The sequence below is a fragment of the Xenopus tropicalis genome, chromosome 4 (genome assembly GCF_000004195.4).
Source record: "Xenopus tropicalis strain Nigerian chromosome 4, UCB_Xtro_10.0, whole genome shotgun sequence".
NCBI lineage: Eukaryota > Metazoa > Chordata > Amphibia > Anura > Pipidae > Xenopus > Xenopus tropicalis.
Genome location: NC_030680.2, coordinates 76,875,455 through 76,895,569, shown reverse-complemented (window position 1 = coordinate 76,895,569; position 20,115 = coordinate 76,875,455). Strand labels below are relative to the sequence as shown.

Here is a 20,115-nt window from a genome sequence, read left to right as displayed (position 1 = left end):
TTGCTAATAATTATGCAAAGTGCCTTTTGTTTATATACAAGTATATATCATATGTATATGTCAAGCTATGTGATGGCTTGTTTTGAGCCGCTACCACGTTTAAGTAGTGAAAATTGTACAAAATGAGTAAAAGTTGATTCTCAGCTCAGCTGACCGGTTGGGTGTTTTCACTTTTTTTTGTTTAGTATATATATGTTCATAGAGAAGGACATATACCATTTACTGGTAAAAAAAAAAAAAAAAAGATACATGGCAGTGATGTGACTTATTCATTGTTCTGGTATAAGTTATCTGGATACAAACATTAATATCTTACCGTTTTTCCTTGTTCGCCTCTTTCTCCAGGATGACCTGCTTTCCCCTACGCAAAACACATTATTGTATTGATCAGCTACAAAAGCACCAAGTCAAAAACACCTCACTCATATGGTTACTATAAGGGTGAATACACAAGGAGCTACTAGTAGCAGCTACTTTTTCATGGCTACTAAGGGCTCTGGCACACGGGGGAGATTAGTCGCCCGCGTTTAACTCCCTGTTCGCGGGCGACTAATCTCCCCGAGTTGCCTACCCCTGCCATCCCACCGGCGAACATGTAAGTCGCCGGCGGGATGGCAGACGCGGCGGGGCAATTTCAGGGAATCGCCGAAAAAGACTCGCGAGTCTTTTTCGGCGATTTGCGCGAAATCGCGCCGCCGCGTCTGCCATCCCGCCGGCGACTTACATGTTCGCCGGTGGGATGGCAGGGGTAGGCAACTCGGGGAGATTAGTCGCCCGCGAACAGGGAGTTTTATCGCGGGCGACTAATCTCCCCCGTGTGCCAGAGCCCTAAACAACAAAACATACCCTGCCATAGACAATACTGTGAATTGCCTCTTCTAAAACACATGTTGAGACAATTATCAGTAAATGATCAGCATTGTCTATTTTAGCAGCCACTAGTAGCTCCATGTGTCTTCACCCAAAAAGCGAACCATGCTTATATGTAGCAGTTTAGATAAGTGATCTGGACAATACAGTTTCATAGATTTATATACAGCCCAGCTTAATATATCATTTGACAGGGCTGCTGTTCTTAAAAATCTGTAAACTTTACCACCAGGACAGTATGATAATATACAACATATCATATCATATACACAACATATAATAACATAATAAATATACCATACTAGTTATTTAATTTATAGATTTGTATTATTATAAGCTACCTAAGTTAAAGTCAAATGGAAGCTATAGGGGTAATTCACAACCTAGGGTGGTGTAAAGGGGTCTTGCCCCCGAAATGTTGTGTTTGTTCGGCTTGACATATTAAATATATATATATGACATATTAACCTTGAACCATAATGTAGAGTTTAAGAATTATTTTTTGACTTACAATATGTCCAGGTAAGCCTTTTTTTCCAGATTCACCAAGTTCACCCTACAGAAACAAAGATTTTCATGGGTGTAAAAAAAAGTACATGGCCAGTACATGGCCAAAAGAATTTAACAGTATTTTACTTTGTGCTACCTTAATTCCTTCAATGCCTTGTTCTCCTGTTGGACCATCAGGACCTTGTGGCCCCTGAAAAATAACAGAACATTGCTTGTCAAACACAACAATAAAAGGTGGTAATGCTGAAGCAGAATGCAACATGGTCATGTAACTATCCTCTTTACACTGGTAGGGTTTATCCTCAGTTTTGCTAAACACAGTGAACACAAATATAATGGGAGTTGTGTAATAAATAAATTATTCAAATTCACTACTTGTCTAATAACCCATAACAATTCATTAGCAGGTAGCATGTACTTGTCAGATGTTTGAAAACTAACAATTGGTTGCTATGGCAAATGTATGACGTAATATTGTATTACCCTGTATGCCTGCTACTTTTTTATTAATTCCTATAAATGACTATAGAAGAACAGTATGTATAGAACTACATATGCAATAAGTACACTGGCATACATGGGCAGGTTTTAATAAATGCTTGGGGAGGTTAAGCCTCCAAACCAAATATTAATTAAATTTCCCACAACAAACAAATTAGAGGAAATAAATATAAAATTGGTACTGCATTTATCCTGCAATTTGTTCTGGGGTCATAATACAGTGTATATACAAAATATACTATCAGGTGTTTTAAGGGCATTGTATTGATCTTGCCGTGTGTTCTGGGGTATTAAGGGGCACATTTACTAAAGTATAAATGTTCCTCTTGTCATAACTCACATCTGGCGCTGTTTGGTTTATTGTGGCGGTGATATTGAGTAATTACTTAGAATCAAAGTATACCACTGCGATCCTCATGTGCCAAAATTTTGCTGGTATGTCATAAACACATCCATTAATTTGTGAGGAGTAAATAGTAAAAAAAACAAAATGCAGATTCAGAGATACTTCCTATCAGTGTTTCCCCTACAGCAGTTTTGCAGTGAAGGAGTAAGGATAGCGATAATATTGCTGGGAAGAAGAATTTCACAGTACAAAGTACAATTAGCAGTCAGCAGGTTCTTACAAGCTTCCTTGGAATTTAAGCTTTAATTTTACATTTTTTAAATTTGCTTGCAAGAATATATTGTATGGAAAACACTTCTGTATTCCATAAAAATTCCTAAACTGTAGGTTCATAATTAAAATTTTAAACAAATAATTCCTTTATTAATTATAGAACATGAAATTCCATGTATATATTTTTGATTAAAAAAATTCCACCATGGGAAAAGTTAATTCCTGCACTGTGCAATGTTACATTACATTGCTAATAACTACACTCTTTGAGTGTAACAGGTTGGAATCAATTAAATACACAACATAAGGTCAATATACATTTTTGCTTTGCAACATGTGGGCTGCTTTTGATGATTCAGATACAATGCAATTTCATAATTTGGCCTCAGGCAGAACACTTGCCAAACAAGCCAATCTTTCAGAGTATGGCCACCTGTAGGTGGAAAAGTACACTTTTAATCCAGAAGTAAGGGGATTGCTGCACGTAAATCACTTTACATGAGGCAATCTGGCATAAAGACTGTGGAGCAGATTTATCAAAATGTGAGATTAGAGCTCACCATAATCTTTTGTATATTTGAGTGCTGGGGTACTACCACCGACCACATCCCCTTCACCCCCTAACCCCCTGCAGAGCCTCCCTAACCCCCCACAGGGTCCCCCACCCTGGTGTAAGTTTATTGCATCAGGGAAGGAACGGTCGGCTGGGGGAGCGCCGGCAAGGGTCGGGTCTGGCCGCTGGGGCCCACCGGGTTTTTTCCCACTGTCCCAGCAGCCCAGTCCTACCCTGTTGCCTAAGACACATATAGGAAGGGGCTTTCTTTAGATAACTTCCTAAATTCCAGAGGGTGGGGAGGTATTAAGGGTAAAAAGAAAGCAATTACCCATTTGTACTTGGAATATATATATACATTAAATGAATAGGCACAATTCTGTAACCTTTTTTCTAAGCTAGCATCAGTTAAATACCTTAAATGTTGTAAGTTATTATTATAAACATGTATTTATAAAGTGCCAACATATTCCGCAGCGCTGTACAATAAGTGGGTTTGATACACTGGACATACAGAGTAACATATAAAGCAAACAATAAGCGATACAAGAGGTGAAGGGGGCCCTGCCCAAAAGAGTTTGCAATCTACTATATATACCCTACATATGGTTCTGTACTTGTTTTGTTTATTAGCAATAATGCTGTTTCTGGTGCAAAATTCCCCATTATTAAAGCAAACTGTTTAAGTTACATGTTGCATGTTAGACTCTTTGCTGGCATGACCAGAGAGACCACATCTGACAGAGACATACTCCATGCACACTCAATTCAGTTAAAGAAGGTCATGGCTAATATATATCTATGTTTAGCGGTTATATAGAGTGCAAGCATTTATTTTGTACAGCTTGAAAAAATAATAGCAAAGAATCACCAAATTAGCGCTGGCTCTGTTTCCAATTAGCACTACTCTATAACTTTTCTCAGAACATCTTCATAAATACACACAATAACATTCCAGTGACTTGTGACAAATGGGCAGTCCCTGAATGTTTGGTACAAACAGTTTGCAGCTGTCACTTAATCTACACATCATCAACATTTAAAGTAATTTGCTCAGAGTTAGTATTGTCTTCTGGTGAAAGGCTACTTGAGGAAAATAGCATTTATCTGCTAATAGTAAGGATGAAATATCTTGCACATGACACCATTAGTTAAAAATACAAGACACAGTTTTTTATTCTCATGTAATACATTGTAAACGCAGCCTTATAGAGATACTGGGAATATCACTGCACTGGATAGAAAGCGGTCTTAAGGTGGCCATACAAGAGGATCTTTCCACCAATATGCCCATCCAAGGTAGACGATAGCGGTGTAATCCCAATATGACAGGAAAATCAAACCTGTCCGACAGGGCCGGAACTAGGGGTAGGCAGAAGAGGCAGCTGCCTAGGGCGCAACGATTGGGGGGCACCAGGCAGCCTCTCCTGCCTACCCCTAGTCCACGCTCTTTAGTCATTGCCCCTGCCGCTTGTCCTTACGCGGTGGGGGCAATGATGAATTGCAACGCGAACCCTCGCCCCCTCGCGTTCAACTGCGCATGCGTGCCAAAGGGGGGTGGGGGCGAATGAGGAAGGTGCAAGGGCGAGGTGGCCGTCCAGGTTGCCTAGGGCGCCCGGTCGGCTTGGCCCGCCCCTGCTGTCCGATCTATATCTGGCCAATTTTAGGACAAATATCGGTTAGGTTGGCCCATGATGCTTCAAGTCTTCAAATTTTTGATCGCATCAGTGTCAGCCTGTCCTGTAATTGTTCCTATAGTTCCCTGCCTTTAATATAGGGTTTTGAGATTTACAGACAGATTTAAATGTGAGATGAGAGCTCACAACAGAAAAAATCACCCACTCTCTATTCATTCCTATGGGATTTCTAAAAACATATTTATTAAAAAGACTCTAATGTTTACTCTTTGATTAATAAGCTTCTAAAAATCCCATATGAATGAACAGAAAGTGGGTAACATTCTGTGGTGAGCTCTAATCTCACATTTTGATAAATCTGCTCCACAGTCTTCATTTGCACAGGGGGATAGATAATTATTTTATATGACTTTGTAATCACACAAGAACTTGTGGCTGATTTCAGAATGAAGGCTAAGTATAGTAAACCAATAAAATATTTATGTAAGACTATAATTTACAGAATATTTTTATAAAAGTAGATTCCACTCTCATTCCCATCTTTCTTCTATTATTATTACACTATTATTAATACTGAAATTTGTGAAAATCATTCTGAAACCTGCAATATCTGAAAAACCTTCAAGTAACATATAGTAAACTTTCAACAATTCTCTTCAGTCGCTCTGCTGCAGGTCATATAATGAAAGCAATCCCTGACTGCTTGTTGTGGGTTACTGCACAGATGCAAAGTTGGCCAGTGTTATTAAATAAGCTGTAAAAAGTATTGTGGTGCATAAGATTGAACATAAATATTTAAAGAACAAAGATTCATATTGCCAGTTCATAAAGGCATACTTTTGAATTTAGGTTTGTAGATTTGACATTTCTTGGTGGTTTGGTTGGGTACAAAGGAAAACTCCTTTGAGAAGTGAGAGAAGAGCTGAATAAAAGACACAAAAGAATTAACTTTACAGTTAACTGCTCAGAGGTATCAATTCCATTACTAATATAGATAGGAAACTTCACACCAACCTGTACCATAAACCAATAGAAAGGACAACTTATTAACAATAGACAGTTTTCATCATGCAAAGGTTAATAGGAGCATCCAAAGGCCAGTTTTTAAGAGCAGGAAGGTTGGTAAGCGATGAAGATCCATATAAGGAAGCAGCTCAAATTTAAATTGAAAGATTCAACTAAAGAGTTTATAATAATTATCCCACATATGTGATGCTGTCTTATAAAGCTCTTACAAAAAGGGCACGTCATTAAAAACCGACTAAAAATAAAAACCTACAGGTCGTACTAAAATAAAAAAAAAAAACACACTTTCTCTTGTCTTTATTATAACATCTGTAGCTAAATAGTATATTACCTCTTTAAAGGGAACTATATTTCAGTAAAAGCATATGCCACTTGTGAAAGTACGTACATGGTATACTTTCTAAAATGCCCATGCAGGCTAGTATATGTAGACCAGTTATGCGAATGAAGGAGGAAGTTCAGGCATGCTCAGAAACACTTAGCGCTGACGTACTTTGCAATTATGCTGACCCCAGCATTGGGTAAGCGGTTTATTTTAATTTAAAATATTATATGAAGGACACATTTTATTTTTAAATGATAAAAAATGGAAAAGTACAGTTGTGCTTGAAAGTTTGTGAACTCTTTAACATTTTCTATATTTTTATATAAATGTGACCTATAATATCTGGTCCTAAAAGTAGATGAAGAAAACCTAGTTAATAAAAGGAAACAAAATTGTATATATCTGGTCATGTATTTATTGGAAAAAAAGACATATCTGCATGTGGCAAAAGTAAGTGAATTGTGCTCTCTGTATTTGGTGTGACCCCCTGGTGCAGCAATAACTGCAAATAACATTAGCGGTAACTGTCTATCAGTCTTGCACATTGATTCGGAGGAAGTTTAGTTCTTTCCTCCATACAGAACAGCTTCAGCTCTTGGATATTGGTGAGTTTCCTCACTTGAACTGCTTGTGTTAGGTCTTTCCACAACATTTCAAATGAATTGAGGTCAGGACTTTGACTTGGCCATTCCAGAACATTCACTTTATTTCTCTTTAACCAGTCTTTGGTAGAACGACTTGCGTGTTTAGGATCGTTGTCTTGCTACATGACCCACTGTCTCTTGAAATTCAGTTCGCAGATGGATGTAGGGACATTTACCTTTACAATTCTCTGGTATAGTTCAGAACTCATTGTTGCGTCAATGATGGCAAGCCATCCAGGCCGAGGCCCAGTATAAAGGGCCCAAACCAGAACACTTCCACCATCATGTTTCACAGATGGGATAAGGTTTTTATGCTGGAATTCAGCATTTTTCTTTCTCCAAATGAAAAGCTCCTCATTTAAGCCAAAAAGTTCTACTTTGGCTTCATTGTGACATTGTATAACGCAGGGGGCTCAAACTCAATTTACCTGGGGGCCGCAGGAGGCAAAGTCAGGATGAGGCTGGGCCGCATAAGGGATTTCACAAAAAATTGGCTTTCAAGGGATAATGCAAGGCACGGTGGGCGGGAGCTGCTGATTGCGGAAATGACGTTATGCCATCATAACAGTTATTATGGGAAGACGTTCTGTGTGCACAATTAGCTCCTTAGCAGCTAATTGTGCACACAGAACGTCTTCCCATAATAACTGTTATGATGGCATAACGTCATTTCCGCAATCAGAAGCTCCCGCCCACCGTGCCTTGCATTATCCCTTGAATCGCAATAAAAATCGCGATCCATTCATTGCTTTTGAGAAGGCGTTGGTGCGGGCCACAAAATATTGTACCGAGGGCCGCGAGTTTGAGACCCCTGGTATAACGTGTTCCAGGTTACACTTTGATCTATGCTACCTTCTGTTTTTTTCTGGCAACACAAGACATGGCAAGATAAAAGAACCCTAGCAATGTTTACTGCAGAGATCTTTGTATAAACCTAAAGAGTAAACCCCAGATATTTCTATGCTGCAATGGCTCTCCAACAAGATTGCAAAAGTAGCAAAGTTAATTATACAAAACCAATGTTGATAAACACAGAAATAAATGTATAGCAAATAATCAACTTGCAGCCACAGGGTCACTCTCTCGCAGTCTATAGTATACAGTATATAAACATAAATGATTTTGTATACATTTTAAGATAAAATATACAGTACTTACCCTTCTACCCTTTGGACCCTGCACACCTGGAGGTCCTCTTGGACCAGCTGGACCCTAAAAAAAAAATATTGTTTTTAGACATATAAGATATAAGGACATTTGCATGAAGGTGCAAGACACTATTATATAACCTTCTTTAAAGGGTTAATTTTACAGTTTTACAGGTTTTGGCAATATGCTGAATCCTGCACAAAATACACTACTACATAATGAACACAATTACAACCCTAATTTGCATATACAAGTTTAAGCCAAAGAAATTAGAAAAACTGCCTTGTTTGAATAAAAGGTTTTCCATTTCTGTGGTCCACTGCTCTAAGGCCACGTGACTTTTCAGGTTTGGAATCAGTACAGCTCAACTAAAGGATTCATAAGAATCCAAATACTGTAAAAGTTCTTGGATTCAGCATATTTGGCATCATTACACACATAGCTCTTAATCGACCATGGGTAATCACCTATCCTGCAAGCAACAAAGTACCCCAAAATACTAGAAAGAATAGTGGTTGCAGCTTGTAAAACACTGTAGAAACTTAGCAAAGTAAGAAATCATCTGGTCAAGAGGAAAAATGACGGCGTAAGCCAAGATCTCCTCCATCCTGCTCTTTTAAGCTACCAAAAGCACAAGTTTACCCAATTGCAGAGTTCAAACACTTAGCGGTGGCATAAATTAGAACTTTTCTGGAATAACAAATTTGAGACAGCACACTTTATAAATCTGCTGTGCCAATATACCACAAAAGACGTACCATATACTTGATCTCTGCAACTTAAAAGGGTGGTTCACCTTTAAGTTAACTTTTAGTATGTTACAGAATGGATAGTTCTTAGCAACTTTTCAACTGGTCTTTCTTATGAAGCATTTTTTAATTATTTGCTTTTCTCTTTTAAGCTTTCAAAAGGGGGTCACTGATCCCAGCAGCAAAAAAACTATTGCTCTTTGAGGCCACAATTTCATTGTATCTTTTTATTACTTATCTTTGTATTCAGACCAACTTCTATTTATATTTCAGATTTTCATTCACATCATTCCCTGGTTACTCTGGTAGTTTTGACCCTAGCAACCATATAGCTGTCAAAACAATTCAAACTAGAGAGCTACTGAATATAAAGCTAAATAATATAAATAATATAATGCAAAACCCACAAATAATTAGAAATTATAAACAATTGCAACTTGTTTCAGAATAGCACTCTCTACAACATACTAAAAGTTAATTTAAAGGCAAACAACCCCTTTAAGCCCTGCATAGATCAGAAACAAGAGACAAAAACTGGTTACCCAGACAAAGACTTATTTTAGTTATGCACCTCTAATGAATGAGATTTACATTTAAGGGTTCCAATTTTTTTATATTTTTAAATTGTTCAAAAATGGTGCGATATACAGTAGAGTAGGGGCAGATAAGCACTCTCCTTTGTCCATTCTACACATAACGTTTAACCTTTCTAGGGCCCACCCTTGGAATGAGCATTTTGAGAGCTTCTGAACTATTAAGGCAAACTGCATTTTGAGAGCTGTGGCAATGCAGATTTTAAACACACTCAACATGAACATAAAGAACAATGGATTTCCTGGGGTTGCTTATTGCCATGACACAGGATGCTTTGTGACACCTGTGGGAAATCTCCTCTGCCGCAGACCACAAAGCACCTGAAAATACCTGCCCCATGGCACCCACTGGAATCACTACAAGTAAGACACTTTACATGCAGAAGTCCTGGGTAAAGGGAACATGTAAAGTGTTTTACATGTAGAAATTACAGTACATCTGTAGGGGGTGGGTATTTTTGGGTGCATTGTTGAAAGAAATGACTTCCTGCAGGCAACAAAGGGCCCTGTCTGTCGTTGCCCTTAAAGGACAAGGAAAGTTATTTTGGCATTTTACTGCCAATAGATTCGCCACATTAGTGCCATCTAGAACAATATATTTATTCTGCAGAAAGTATTACCATACCTGAGTAAAGAGCCCTAGAAGCTTTCTCCGTTTGCTTAAGACAGCAGCTGCCATTTTAAATAGCTTCCTGCTTGCAGTCTAGCTGTTATAGCTCAGATCACACATAACTAAGGGAGGGGGGAGGGAGTTCTTAGCATTCTTTTTGGAAGGGGTGAGCAGGAGAGGGGAGAGAGCTGTGCCACTGGAATTAAGGATGTTTCTGAGAGAGGAAGTCAGACATTGGAACATCATGTTTACAAAAAAAGAGACAAGAAATCATGTGTTTCTTTTGATAGAGGACTCAGTGCAGCTTTTCTGTGAGTGCTTATGGCTGTATTTACATAGACCTTTCTGAAAAAGCTTACTTAGTTTTTACATTACCTTCTCCTTTAAGACTCTATGATGACCATACCCTACCCTCCCTAACTTTCCCTATAACTAAAAGTTGAACATTGTGTATTGGATGATATTTGCCTATGAAATGACAACATTTTTGGTCAGTTTGAATTTAATATACCGGTACATCGTCCCACAGCTCATTATATTTTGTAAATGACAAAAAAAAACCAGAAATGTTTGTGGTAATACTTACAGGTGGTCCTGATGGTCCAATTGGTCCGCTTAAGCCTGGAGCTCCCAGATAGCCCTAGAATTGAAAAAGATTTAGTCATTCAGACAAAATTTTATCGCAAATATAGCGTATAACAACATTAATCATATTGGGTGAACAAGCAAGTCTTATTTAATTGGGGCTGCTAATCAAGGAATCTGTCTGCAGGAAGGGCCACCGCTATCTTTCCACTTAGTCAGACTTTTAGATTTGGTGCATGCACAGTACGAAACTTTTTGAGGAAAAACGGGGAGCCCAAAAATATTTGACCCCCATCACTCAGGCTTTCCTTGGGAATCAGCAGAAAAGAAGATGGGGAGCTACTGGGGGCATCTTTGGAGGCACAGATTTTCCCTGCTAAAGAGCTGTGGTTGCTTGGGCTGGTACAGAAACCCAAAATTTAATGTACAACATTTTTAGCCTGCTTTTTTAGTTAAGCTTTAGCTCTCCTTTAAAGTCAAATAAACCTACAATTTTACATTCATAAACACTGTAATAAACACCCCATGCATACAAAGCTTCTCATTATTTTCATGTTTACTTACTGCAATGCCCTTTTCCCCAGAAGGGCCTTCAGGACCAGGGCTGCCACGGTCTCCCTATTGAATAAAAAAATAGGGTGTTATAATTTGAAGAATTTGCAGAATTAAACCACCATAATTTAATGAGTGAGTTTCCAAGTTGTCTACAAACAATGATGTTAGGAGCTATTCCTGATGCTCCAAGCCTCATATTCACTGCCAGCCTAGCTGTATGAGTGCATCCAAAGGCTGAACTGGGTAAACTGAGGCTACAGAAGACCCTCTTAGAGTGGAATGGTAAAGAGTTGGTACCCAGATATATTAAAATATTTTGAAGCTAACCATGTGATACACCTTACAGTGACTTTTCTTACTGAATAAAAAATAAAGTTATAAAAAATATATTTGGAAGCAATTTAATAACTACAAAATAATGTTATCAAGGCCACAAAAGCAAAGAAACAACACCCAGAACCCATCCACCTGCTTATCTACCTTTTTCCTCTTTTCTAGAACAGATGCTAAAAAGGAGAATGCCCTAGCCCTATCAAAGGAACTTGGTAATCATAAATCAAGTTTCTAATTACGTGACTAAACTAAGAGGTTTCTTCTTGCCCCAGTCTGCAAACTCATAAAATGAAAATTAATTTTACAGACCCAGAACAGTTATAAAACAAACATGTGACAGATAAGCTGGATGGGCCTGAACTAAATCAGAACTCACATTATATTGTTTAACAGAGGTTTACAGTAATGTTTATAAGAAGATTTTGATTAAAAAAAAATAGATTTGTATCCTGTCATGTATAAATGCATTTAATTGGGAAAGTTTTAATTAATCTGAAACATTGTTGTGATGGATAAATAGCAGAATGAAGGGGACATTCCATGGGGAAGTCTTATTACCCACAAGTCAAATTGGTCCTGTCCCATGCACTAACTCATATCTTTAATTATGGCAGTGTTATATAATGCTCTGCAGAACACATTTTATAATACTATTAGTAAAGCACAACTAAGCCACTAAATAAAAAACAAAAACAAATGAAAAGACACTTGGAATTTAACCTATACAAAACATGTCCATTCAAAGTGTTTATTATTTAGGGCTCATTTGCATACAACTTATATAAGTAAAGGTAATTTCTAGGAGAAAAACCTAATACATAGCTTAAGACATAGCTTAATTTTATGGATCAACAAAACTTGTGTAGGGAAAATCTTAAATTATTCTATGTGATGTTTAATTTATGAATTGAGAATAAAAGGTTGTTTACTTTTTCTCCAGGCCCTCCAGATGGTCCAGTCTCTCCCGGCATTCCAACAGGTCCCTGCAAATGAATGCATCTCATTAATGGAAGGCTGAAAAGTAAACTTAGACCAATAACTAAGAGCAACTGAATTAACTATTTGGGCATTTATTCGTATATTTATTCAAAAACAAGCAAAAATCTATTGCCAATATAAACTAAGAATTGTTTTATATACAGTTTTATGCTTTACCAAGTGGAATTTCTTGCCTATAGATCCCAATGCTCACCAAAACCTCCACAGAGTGATTTAGACATAAAAGCCTAAAAATGCTTAAATATGTTTTGGTTGTGCTTGGCAGATTACTTGGGCACAGCATTTAAGTAGCACAGAAAATGAAGGGTCAGTTCACCTTTTATTTAACTTTTAGTATGATATAGGCCAGGGGTCCCCAACCTTTCTTAATCATGAGCCACAGTCAAATGTAAAAAGACTTCAGGAGCAACACAAGCATCATAAAAGTTAATGGGGGTACCAAATAAGGGCTGTGATTGGCTATTTGGTAGTTTCTATGCAGACATCATTTTACAGAATGCTCTGTTTGGTAGTAAATCTTGTCTTTATTCAACCAAAACTTCCACAAAGCCAGAAATTCAAAAATAACTATTTGCTTTGGAGACACTGGGAGCAACATCCAAGAGGTTGGTGAGTAACATGTTGCTCATGAGCCACTGGTTGGGGATCACTAATATAGACAGTGCTATTGTGAAACAATCTGCAGTTCACCTTCATTGTTCCATTTTTTATAATTGTGCAGCTTTTTTTCAGCAATTTCTCCAGTTTGGAATTTAAGCTGTACTTTGGCAAATTACCTCTGAGTATCTTGAGTGAATTTAAAAAATTGCTATTAAAGTTTTACTTAGTCATAAATCACAAAGAAGCAAATAAAAGAGTCTATTAACAAAAGACAAATATTTTTAAAAAAAATGTAATTTATATTTCTTAATATAAAAATATGAGTGCAAGGAACTTAAAGTAAAGAACAGTAAAGTTGTTGTAAAACTCTATGTATGATTAAAGATATTGTTATAGTAAATGACAATTGCGGTAAGTCAGCAGGGGGAGCAGTTTATTCAATAAGCACATTACAGTATGAATTCATGAATTTTATATGCAGGCCTTCTAGAAACCAGCATGCTTATATTTTCATAGCAGCATTAACCCTGTACAAGACATTTACACAACCTCTCTACAGAGATTATACATCATTTACATCAGTCCCTGCCCCAGCGGAGCCTACAATCTAAGGTCAATAAAAGGTCTACAATCAATGATCCACCATGCTGCCCAATTATGTTCCTATGTAAATAAAAATGCTGCTTTTACAACAAAGACCTATACAGTGTTATGTAATTAAAGTTGCAAAGATTGTAGTGGTCTAGTCACCTATAGCAACCAATTAGCAGGTAGCATTTACTACTCATCTGTTTTATAAGCAAACATCTTATTGGTTGCTATGGGTTGCTGCACCTGGGCAAATATTCTGCCTTCAATTACACAGGCTCTGTCCATAATAAAAGAAATGTTTGCATATAAGAAATAATAAAATATTAAAATGATACAAGATATGTAAATCAGTACTGCTAAGTATTCACCAATCAGTTTTTCTTGGAGACCAATACTGTCTGTACTTCCAACACCAGTTTGCCTGCTATTTAATTGCAGTCCTCTAAAATTCTGCCTGTTACAGGGCATTTTCTGCAAATTCATTCAGACATGTGTTCTAGGTAGGGCAAAAAGAGCAAGACATAGATGAGCCCTGTACATTAAGTAAAATATATATATATATATATATATATATATATATTAGTGGCCCATTATAGAATCTTATTAAACGGGAATATATGCTCCCTCAGAGATGACCTTACAGGAAATAATGCAGCTCTAACTGTAACAGGAAGTATGAGAGTAAAAGACAGAGCTCTGTCGATTCATTGGCCGACATGACCTAACTATTATGCATGCATGGTGTGTTTATGATAATGCTTTATTTAGCTTAATCAGGGTTTTATATATGATCTGTTTTATACAATATTTTTAAAGAGACCAACATTGTTCTGGGGTATAGCTTTCCTTTAATGCCTGGATGCCTTGTAGCTGACAGCACTGTACTCTGACCCTTCTATTTTTCTTTATGGTCAACAAGTTCTTTAACCGTTTCAGCCTTATGATAGATCCATCTACTATCTAGGTCTAACTTTTGCCTATTGACACCAAATCAATCCAGTAGTTTACCAGTTTTGTTAATTCCATGTATTGCGTGTAATTAAAGGATAACAAACCCTCCACCCCAGCCCCAGGCCCCCTTTATCGCCTCCCCTCCCTGCACAATCCAGTATTGTTAAAGGTGCCCCTAGGGCAGGAAGTGAGCAGACAGAGAACCAGTGGTGCAGGAAGTGAGTGGACAGGGGGCTTTCTTTAAATGAAGGTTCCTCCTCTTTTGTTGGTCCAATTCTGGCTCTTTAAGGGACAAACCTAATTCTAGGATGTCTTTCATATTGGGGCTCTGGCTATACTTTTACAGATGAAACCTAAAAATGGGAATCTACACCCCTGTGCCTACTGTATTTTTAAGGGCACCTCTCAGCAATAACAGACTTCTGCTACTGAAAATTGTGGAGGATTTTCTCTTAAAGTGGCTTTGGAAGAACTGATCCATCAATATGAGGAAACCTTGTATGTATGTATGTATAACTTTATTTATAAAGCGCCACAAGGGTACGCAGCGCTGTACAATCTTACAGAATACAAAATTACACACAGGGAGGACAAGTGATATAAAAAATAAATACCGTATATACTCGAGTATAAGCCGAGTTTTTCAGCTCTAAAAATGTGCTCAAAAAGTAACCCTCGGCTTATACTCGGGCATACCTCTCACCTACCTACCTCCACTCGTGTCCGTCCTGCACATAATGCGCTCGAACAAGGCGATGGAGGCGAGTCTGTGCGCGCAAGGTTAAGGAACGCTTCTGTATCATGTATCTGGCACAGGTGCTTGGCCGCCGTGTATAGTGACGAGTCGCTGTGCTGATCTGCCAGCCATATAATCTGCAGCAAGTTCTTTACCTGCGGGAGCGGGAGCATTCTTCAAACAGAGCCGTAAGCCGGTACATATCTGCCACTTCGTACGTCGCGCAGCGTGTCGCACACGGACACCGTGCACTCCGTTCACTCTCCTGCCGATTCTTGATCTGACGATGTAATGCATACGCACTCACCTCCGTGCGAGCGCGTTCATCGTCAGATCAAGAAGAATGCTCCCGCTTCCTGGTCCGGACAGTGCAGGTAAAGAATTTGCTGCAGATTATGTGGCTGGCAGATCAGCACAGCGACTCGTCACTATACACGGCGGCCAAGCACCTGTGCCAAAACTGCCTGTGCCAGATACTGTTCATGCTTCAGAAGAGTTCCTTAACCTGCGTGCACAGACTCACCTCCATCCACGGGGGCCGCATTGTGGGATATGTAGTTCTATGGAGGCGAGTGGTGCACGGGTGGGCTTGTCATGAGTGGCAGTCTCTGGCCACTAACAAGGAGGGGAGTTCTTAAGGCAGTGGGGGGCAAGGGGAAGCAGGATGGGACCAGCAAGGGGCAAGTCATTGGTGAGTAGGAGTGGAAGCGTGCTTAGCCATAAAGCAGGGCTGCTGTACTGCAATCACAAGACTTATTTTCAAAATCTAAGAAAATTATTTTTGTAGTATTGTGGTGGGACTTGTACACTGGGGTCCAAGTACTTGATAATTAGTATGGCAGCTTCCTTAGCGTTCCCAAACTTGCTTTTGTCTGCTGCTGTAGCATTTTTCTTTCCCTAAAGTTATCTATTTATTTATGTTATTTATTTGATTATTGAAACTTAGCAGTAGCGGTTGCATTTCCCACCCTAGGCTTATACTCGAGTCAATAAGTTTTTCCAGTTTTCTTAGGTAAAATTGGGTACCTCGGCTTATATTCGGATCGGCTTATACTCGAGTATATACGGTACAATAAATACATATATGTATATATATATATAAGTGCCATGTGGTATGAGACACAGTAGGAAGGAGGTCCCTGCCCCGTAGAGCTTACAATCTGAGTGGTTGGGTAACATACAGGCACAAACTGGAAGGTAAGAGTGCTTCAGGTATGGGCATTTGCCCTTAAGCGCAGGACTGGGCAAAATAATGTTTTAGTGCTCCAGAAGGTAACAGCTGAGTTTTTTCTTAAAGAGAGTTGGTGAGTTTTCCCTATGGAGGGATTCAGGGATAGAGTTCCAGAGGTAAGGAGCAGTGAGATAGAAAGGTTTAAGACGAGAGAGCGCAGTGGGTGTGGATGGTGTAAAGAGACGGAGGCTCTGAGAGGAGCGGAGGAGACGACCAGGAACATGTAGGGAGACCAGTGAAGAAATGTAATGAGGAGCAGAGGAGTGAAGGGCTTTGAATGTCAGCAGAAGGATTTTGTAAGCTATCCTTTGCTTGACAGGCAGCCATGCTAGTGAGCTTAATTGAGGCTGAGCAGGATCCCTCTTAGGAGAGAGCAGGAGGATCCTGGCAGCAGAGTTTAAGATTGATTGCAGGGGAGAGAGGTGGGAGTCTGGGAGGCCGGTTAGTAGGAGATTGCAGTAATCTAAGCGGGAAAGGATAAGGGCATAGATTAGTGTTTTAGCTGTTGCTTGTGAAAGAAAGGGGCGTATCTTGGCAATATTGCGGAGGAAAAAGCGGCAGGTTTTGGCAGTGTTATTAATATGGTTAGAGAAGGAGAGAGACTGGTCAAAGATAACCCCAAGGCAGCGTGCAGAATTTACAGGGTTGATTGTCATGCCATCAATAGTAATGGTGAAAGGAGGAGGAGGGCCAGGTTTGGGCTGGAAGACCATGAGCTCTGTTTTAGCTAGGTTAAGTTTGAGCTGGCGTCGGTTCATCCAGGAGGAGATAGCCAGGAGGCAGTTACCAATCTGGGTTTGGACATCAGCAGTTAGTGCAGGGGTGTCTAAATATATCTGGATGTCATCTACATATAGGTGGTATTTAAGACCAAAAGAAGAAATAAGGTCTCCTAGAGAGAGAGTGTACAGGGAGAACAGCAGGGGACCAAGCACAGAGCCCTAAGGCACCCCCACACTAAGCGGAACCGGGGTAGAGGATTTGTTAGTAAGAGCGACAGAGAAGGAGCGGTTAGAGAGATAGGAAGAGAACCAGGATGCAGCTTGATCCCGGATACCCAGAGAATAGGGAATGTGCATAAGAATAGAATGGTCGACAGTATCAAAAGCAGAGGAAAGGTCTAGGAGAATGAGAACCGAGTAGCGTCCTTTGGCCTTGGCAGTCTGGAGATCATTTGCCACTCTACATAAGGCCGTCTCAGTGGAGTGCGCAGGCCGAAAACCAGACTGCATAGGGTCCAGCACAAAAACATTATAAATATATCAGATATCTAAAAAGATTTAATCCTAGGCAGGTAATTATAGTTTTGTGATTGTTAGTACTTTGTGTGTACTTAGGGGCACATTTACTAATCCACGAATCCGAATGGGAAAAATTCAGATTGGAAACGAACATTTTGCGACTTTTTCATATTTTTTGCGATTTTTTTTTGTCGCTGTTGCGACTTTTTCGTAAATTGTCACGACTTTTCCGTAGTCGTTACGACTTGCACAAATTGTCGCGACTTTTTTGTAGCCGTTACGATTTGCTCGTATATTGTCGCGACTTTTTCGTATTGAGCGCTCGTAAACAGCGGGCAAAACTTTCAGACTTTGCATGATTTTGGAAGCCTCTCATAGGACTCAATGGCACTCTGCAGCTCCAACCTGGCCCAAGGAAAGTCACGATACTGAAGCTTGAATGAATCCGAAACCTTCGTACTCGGCGCGACGACTACGAAAAAGTCGCGACAATTCGTGCAAGTCCCAACGCTACGAAAAGGTCACGACAATTTACGAAAAAGTCGTAATGGCTACGAAAAAGTCGCAACAATTTACGAAAAAAATCTCAAAATACCGATCATTATGAAAAAACCGCATTCGAACGCTTTTCGGACGTTCGTGGATTAGTAGGTTTTTGATTTCAATTTTACAGGCATTTGTAATATGAGTTCTTGTTTGGAATTCTGATTTCTATTCTCCCTTAAAGCGTGGGGACATAGGGCTGCTTCCAGGGTGATGTTGGGATTTAGTGAGTGTATAACCCTGTCCTGTTTGCAGCTATAGCTCTCTTGTTTGTTTATCATTAGAGTGATCTTGCCAAGGGACTTCTTGTCTATTTGCTGTAAAGCTTCAGGTTAAACTCTTACATATGTATGATACTTCTCACTAGCACGTCAATAAATACAGCTTAAATGGAAAATATGTTCCAGGTATTCTTTTTTTTTTTTTAATTAAACAGTACTCATGAAGTCTGATCACTAACTGACACACTGCAGAGGTAGGAGAGGGAATGTTTTAGACCCAATCTATCTCCCAATCGGAGAATTAAGCAATACTCATTGTAAAAAGCACTTTTTTATATTTTGTTTGAAACATAGGTGGAGTTAACACATTACACAGTGAAGGTAATAAGTGAGGAAGTGTATTATACAATGGATTAATGGATGAGAGTATCATTATTTGCTTTTTATATTCCTTTTATCCACTAGCTTTTAAGATGGTGTTACTATGCTCAGCTTTACACTTTTAACTTTGTCAAAGTTGCCACTCTCTCCTAGGCTTCCATGCTATAATCAAATTGAATTGTTTTTTTAAATAAGGTAATACAGAAAAACATGTCAAGATATTTAACATATTATTAATACAGGAATGCTGTCTATAGAACACCATCATCTATCATTTTATTCAAGTCTAATATTAAGGGTGTATTTAGTAACACTGGATACAATCACCACCAGTGATCTTGCCCATAGCAACCAATCAGATCATTGCTTTTGTTTTCTAACCTTTAGGTGACCAATGAAATCAAATTGCACCTTGTTGTTATGGGCAACATCACTGGTCATCTATGTTTCCAATACAGTCCTAAATGTATTAAAAGACAAAAACTTACCAGTTCTCCAGGTTTTCCAATGTTTCCAAGATCTCCAACTTCCCCCTAGAAAAAGAATAGATTAACTGGAGTTAATAATTCCCATAGTAGAAATTTAACAAGGAAAAAACTAAAAAGCTCTGCACTCCACACAGCACACTGTAAAGTTTCTTGAGTGCTCACTAGAGGTCTTAAAATAATTATTTACCACCAATCATGTTCTGAATTAAAAATCTGAGAAGGAGAATAACAGAGGTGTGCTAGGCGTCATGGCAACTGTAATCTTGGCTGGTTAGAGAGCTGATATCTACACCGTTTCTGTAGTTAGGCAAGCAGAGTCACCATTAGTGAGGTACAGGGGGTTCTACATTCATTTTACTTGTTGGCAGTGTCCACCATCCAGGGGCCCAGATATTAAGTGAACTAATTATTGAAGCCCCCTGCTAGGGAGGACCCTGCTAAATTAGTAGTTTATGATTACATATAGGCCAAACTTTGTCCTTGTTTGCAAGAGATACCTAAAGTGTACAGCTTGATTATCAATACATTGTTTGGGAAATCTGCCAAGAGCTAAATGTAATTTTGGAAGGCATCCAGCATCCTAACCAAAATTTGTTAAACAGCCCCACCCAACACAGAAACCCCTAATATACCTATCACTGTAATCTGTTCCTTAAAAAATATGAATACATTTGTATATGATGAATACATTTGTATATGATGAAATCCAACACAAAACAGTTCTTCTCTTTCTGCATCATTTGAAGTCCTGGTAAGGGACTAAAACATTGATGTTACAAATTGTTACAAACTTCTCCACAGCTTACAGACAACATGCAGAAACTACATAGCCCACAATGCATTGCATTGTGATGTTACTTTCCTTATTGATATT

At 38.9% G+C, this 20,115-nt stretch overlaps 1 protein-coding gene across 3 annotated transcripts in view; it reads right to left on the bottom strand.

Annotated features, from left to right (window-relative positions):
- The window catches only part of col24a1 (collagen, type XXIV, alpha 1), a 168,455-nt gene that overhangs the window by 40,064 nt on the left and 108,276 nt on the right, over nucleotides 1–20,115 (bottom strand). For all 3 annotated transcript variants that reach the window (XR_001924334.2, XM_012961425.3, NM_001374790.1), the window contains 8 exon segments: nucleotides 19,242–19,286; nucleotides 12,189–12,242; nucleotides 10,936–10,989; nucleotides 10,373–10,426; nucleotides 7,844–7,897; nucleotides 1,517–1,570; nucleotides 1,382–1,426; nucleotides 317–361 (listed from right to left, as the gene is read on the bottom strand). Coding sequence is in view for 2 of the 3 variants with exons in the window: in XM_012961425.3 (XP_012816879.2) it covers nucleotides 317–361; nucleotides 1,382–1,426; nucleotides 1,517–1,570; nucleotides 7,844–7,897; nucleotides 10,373–10,426; nucleotides 10,936–10,989; nucleotides 12,189–12,242; nucleotides 19,242–19,286 (405 nt within the window). In the remaining variant the exon portion in view is untranslated.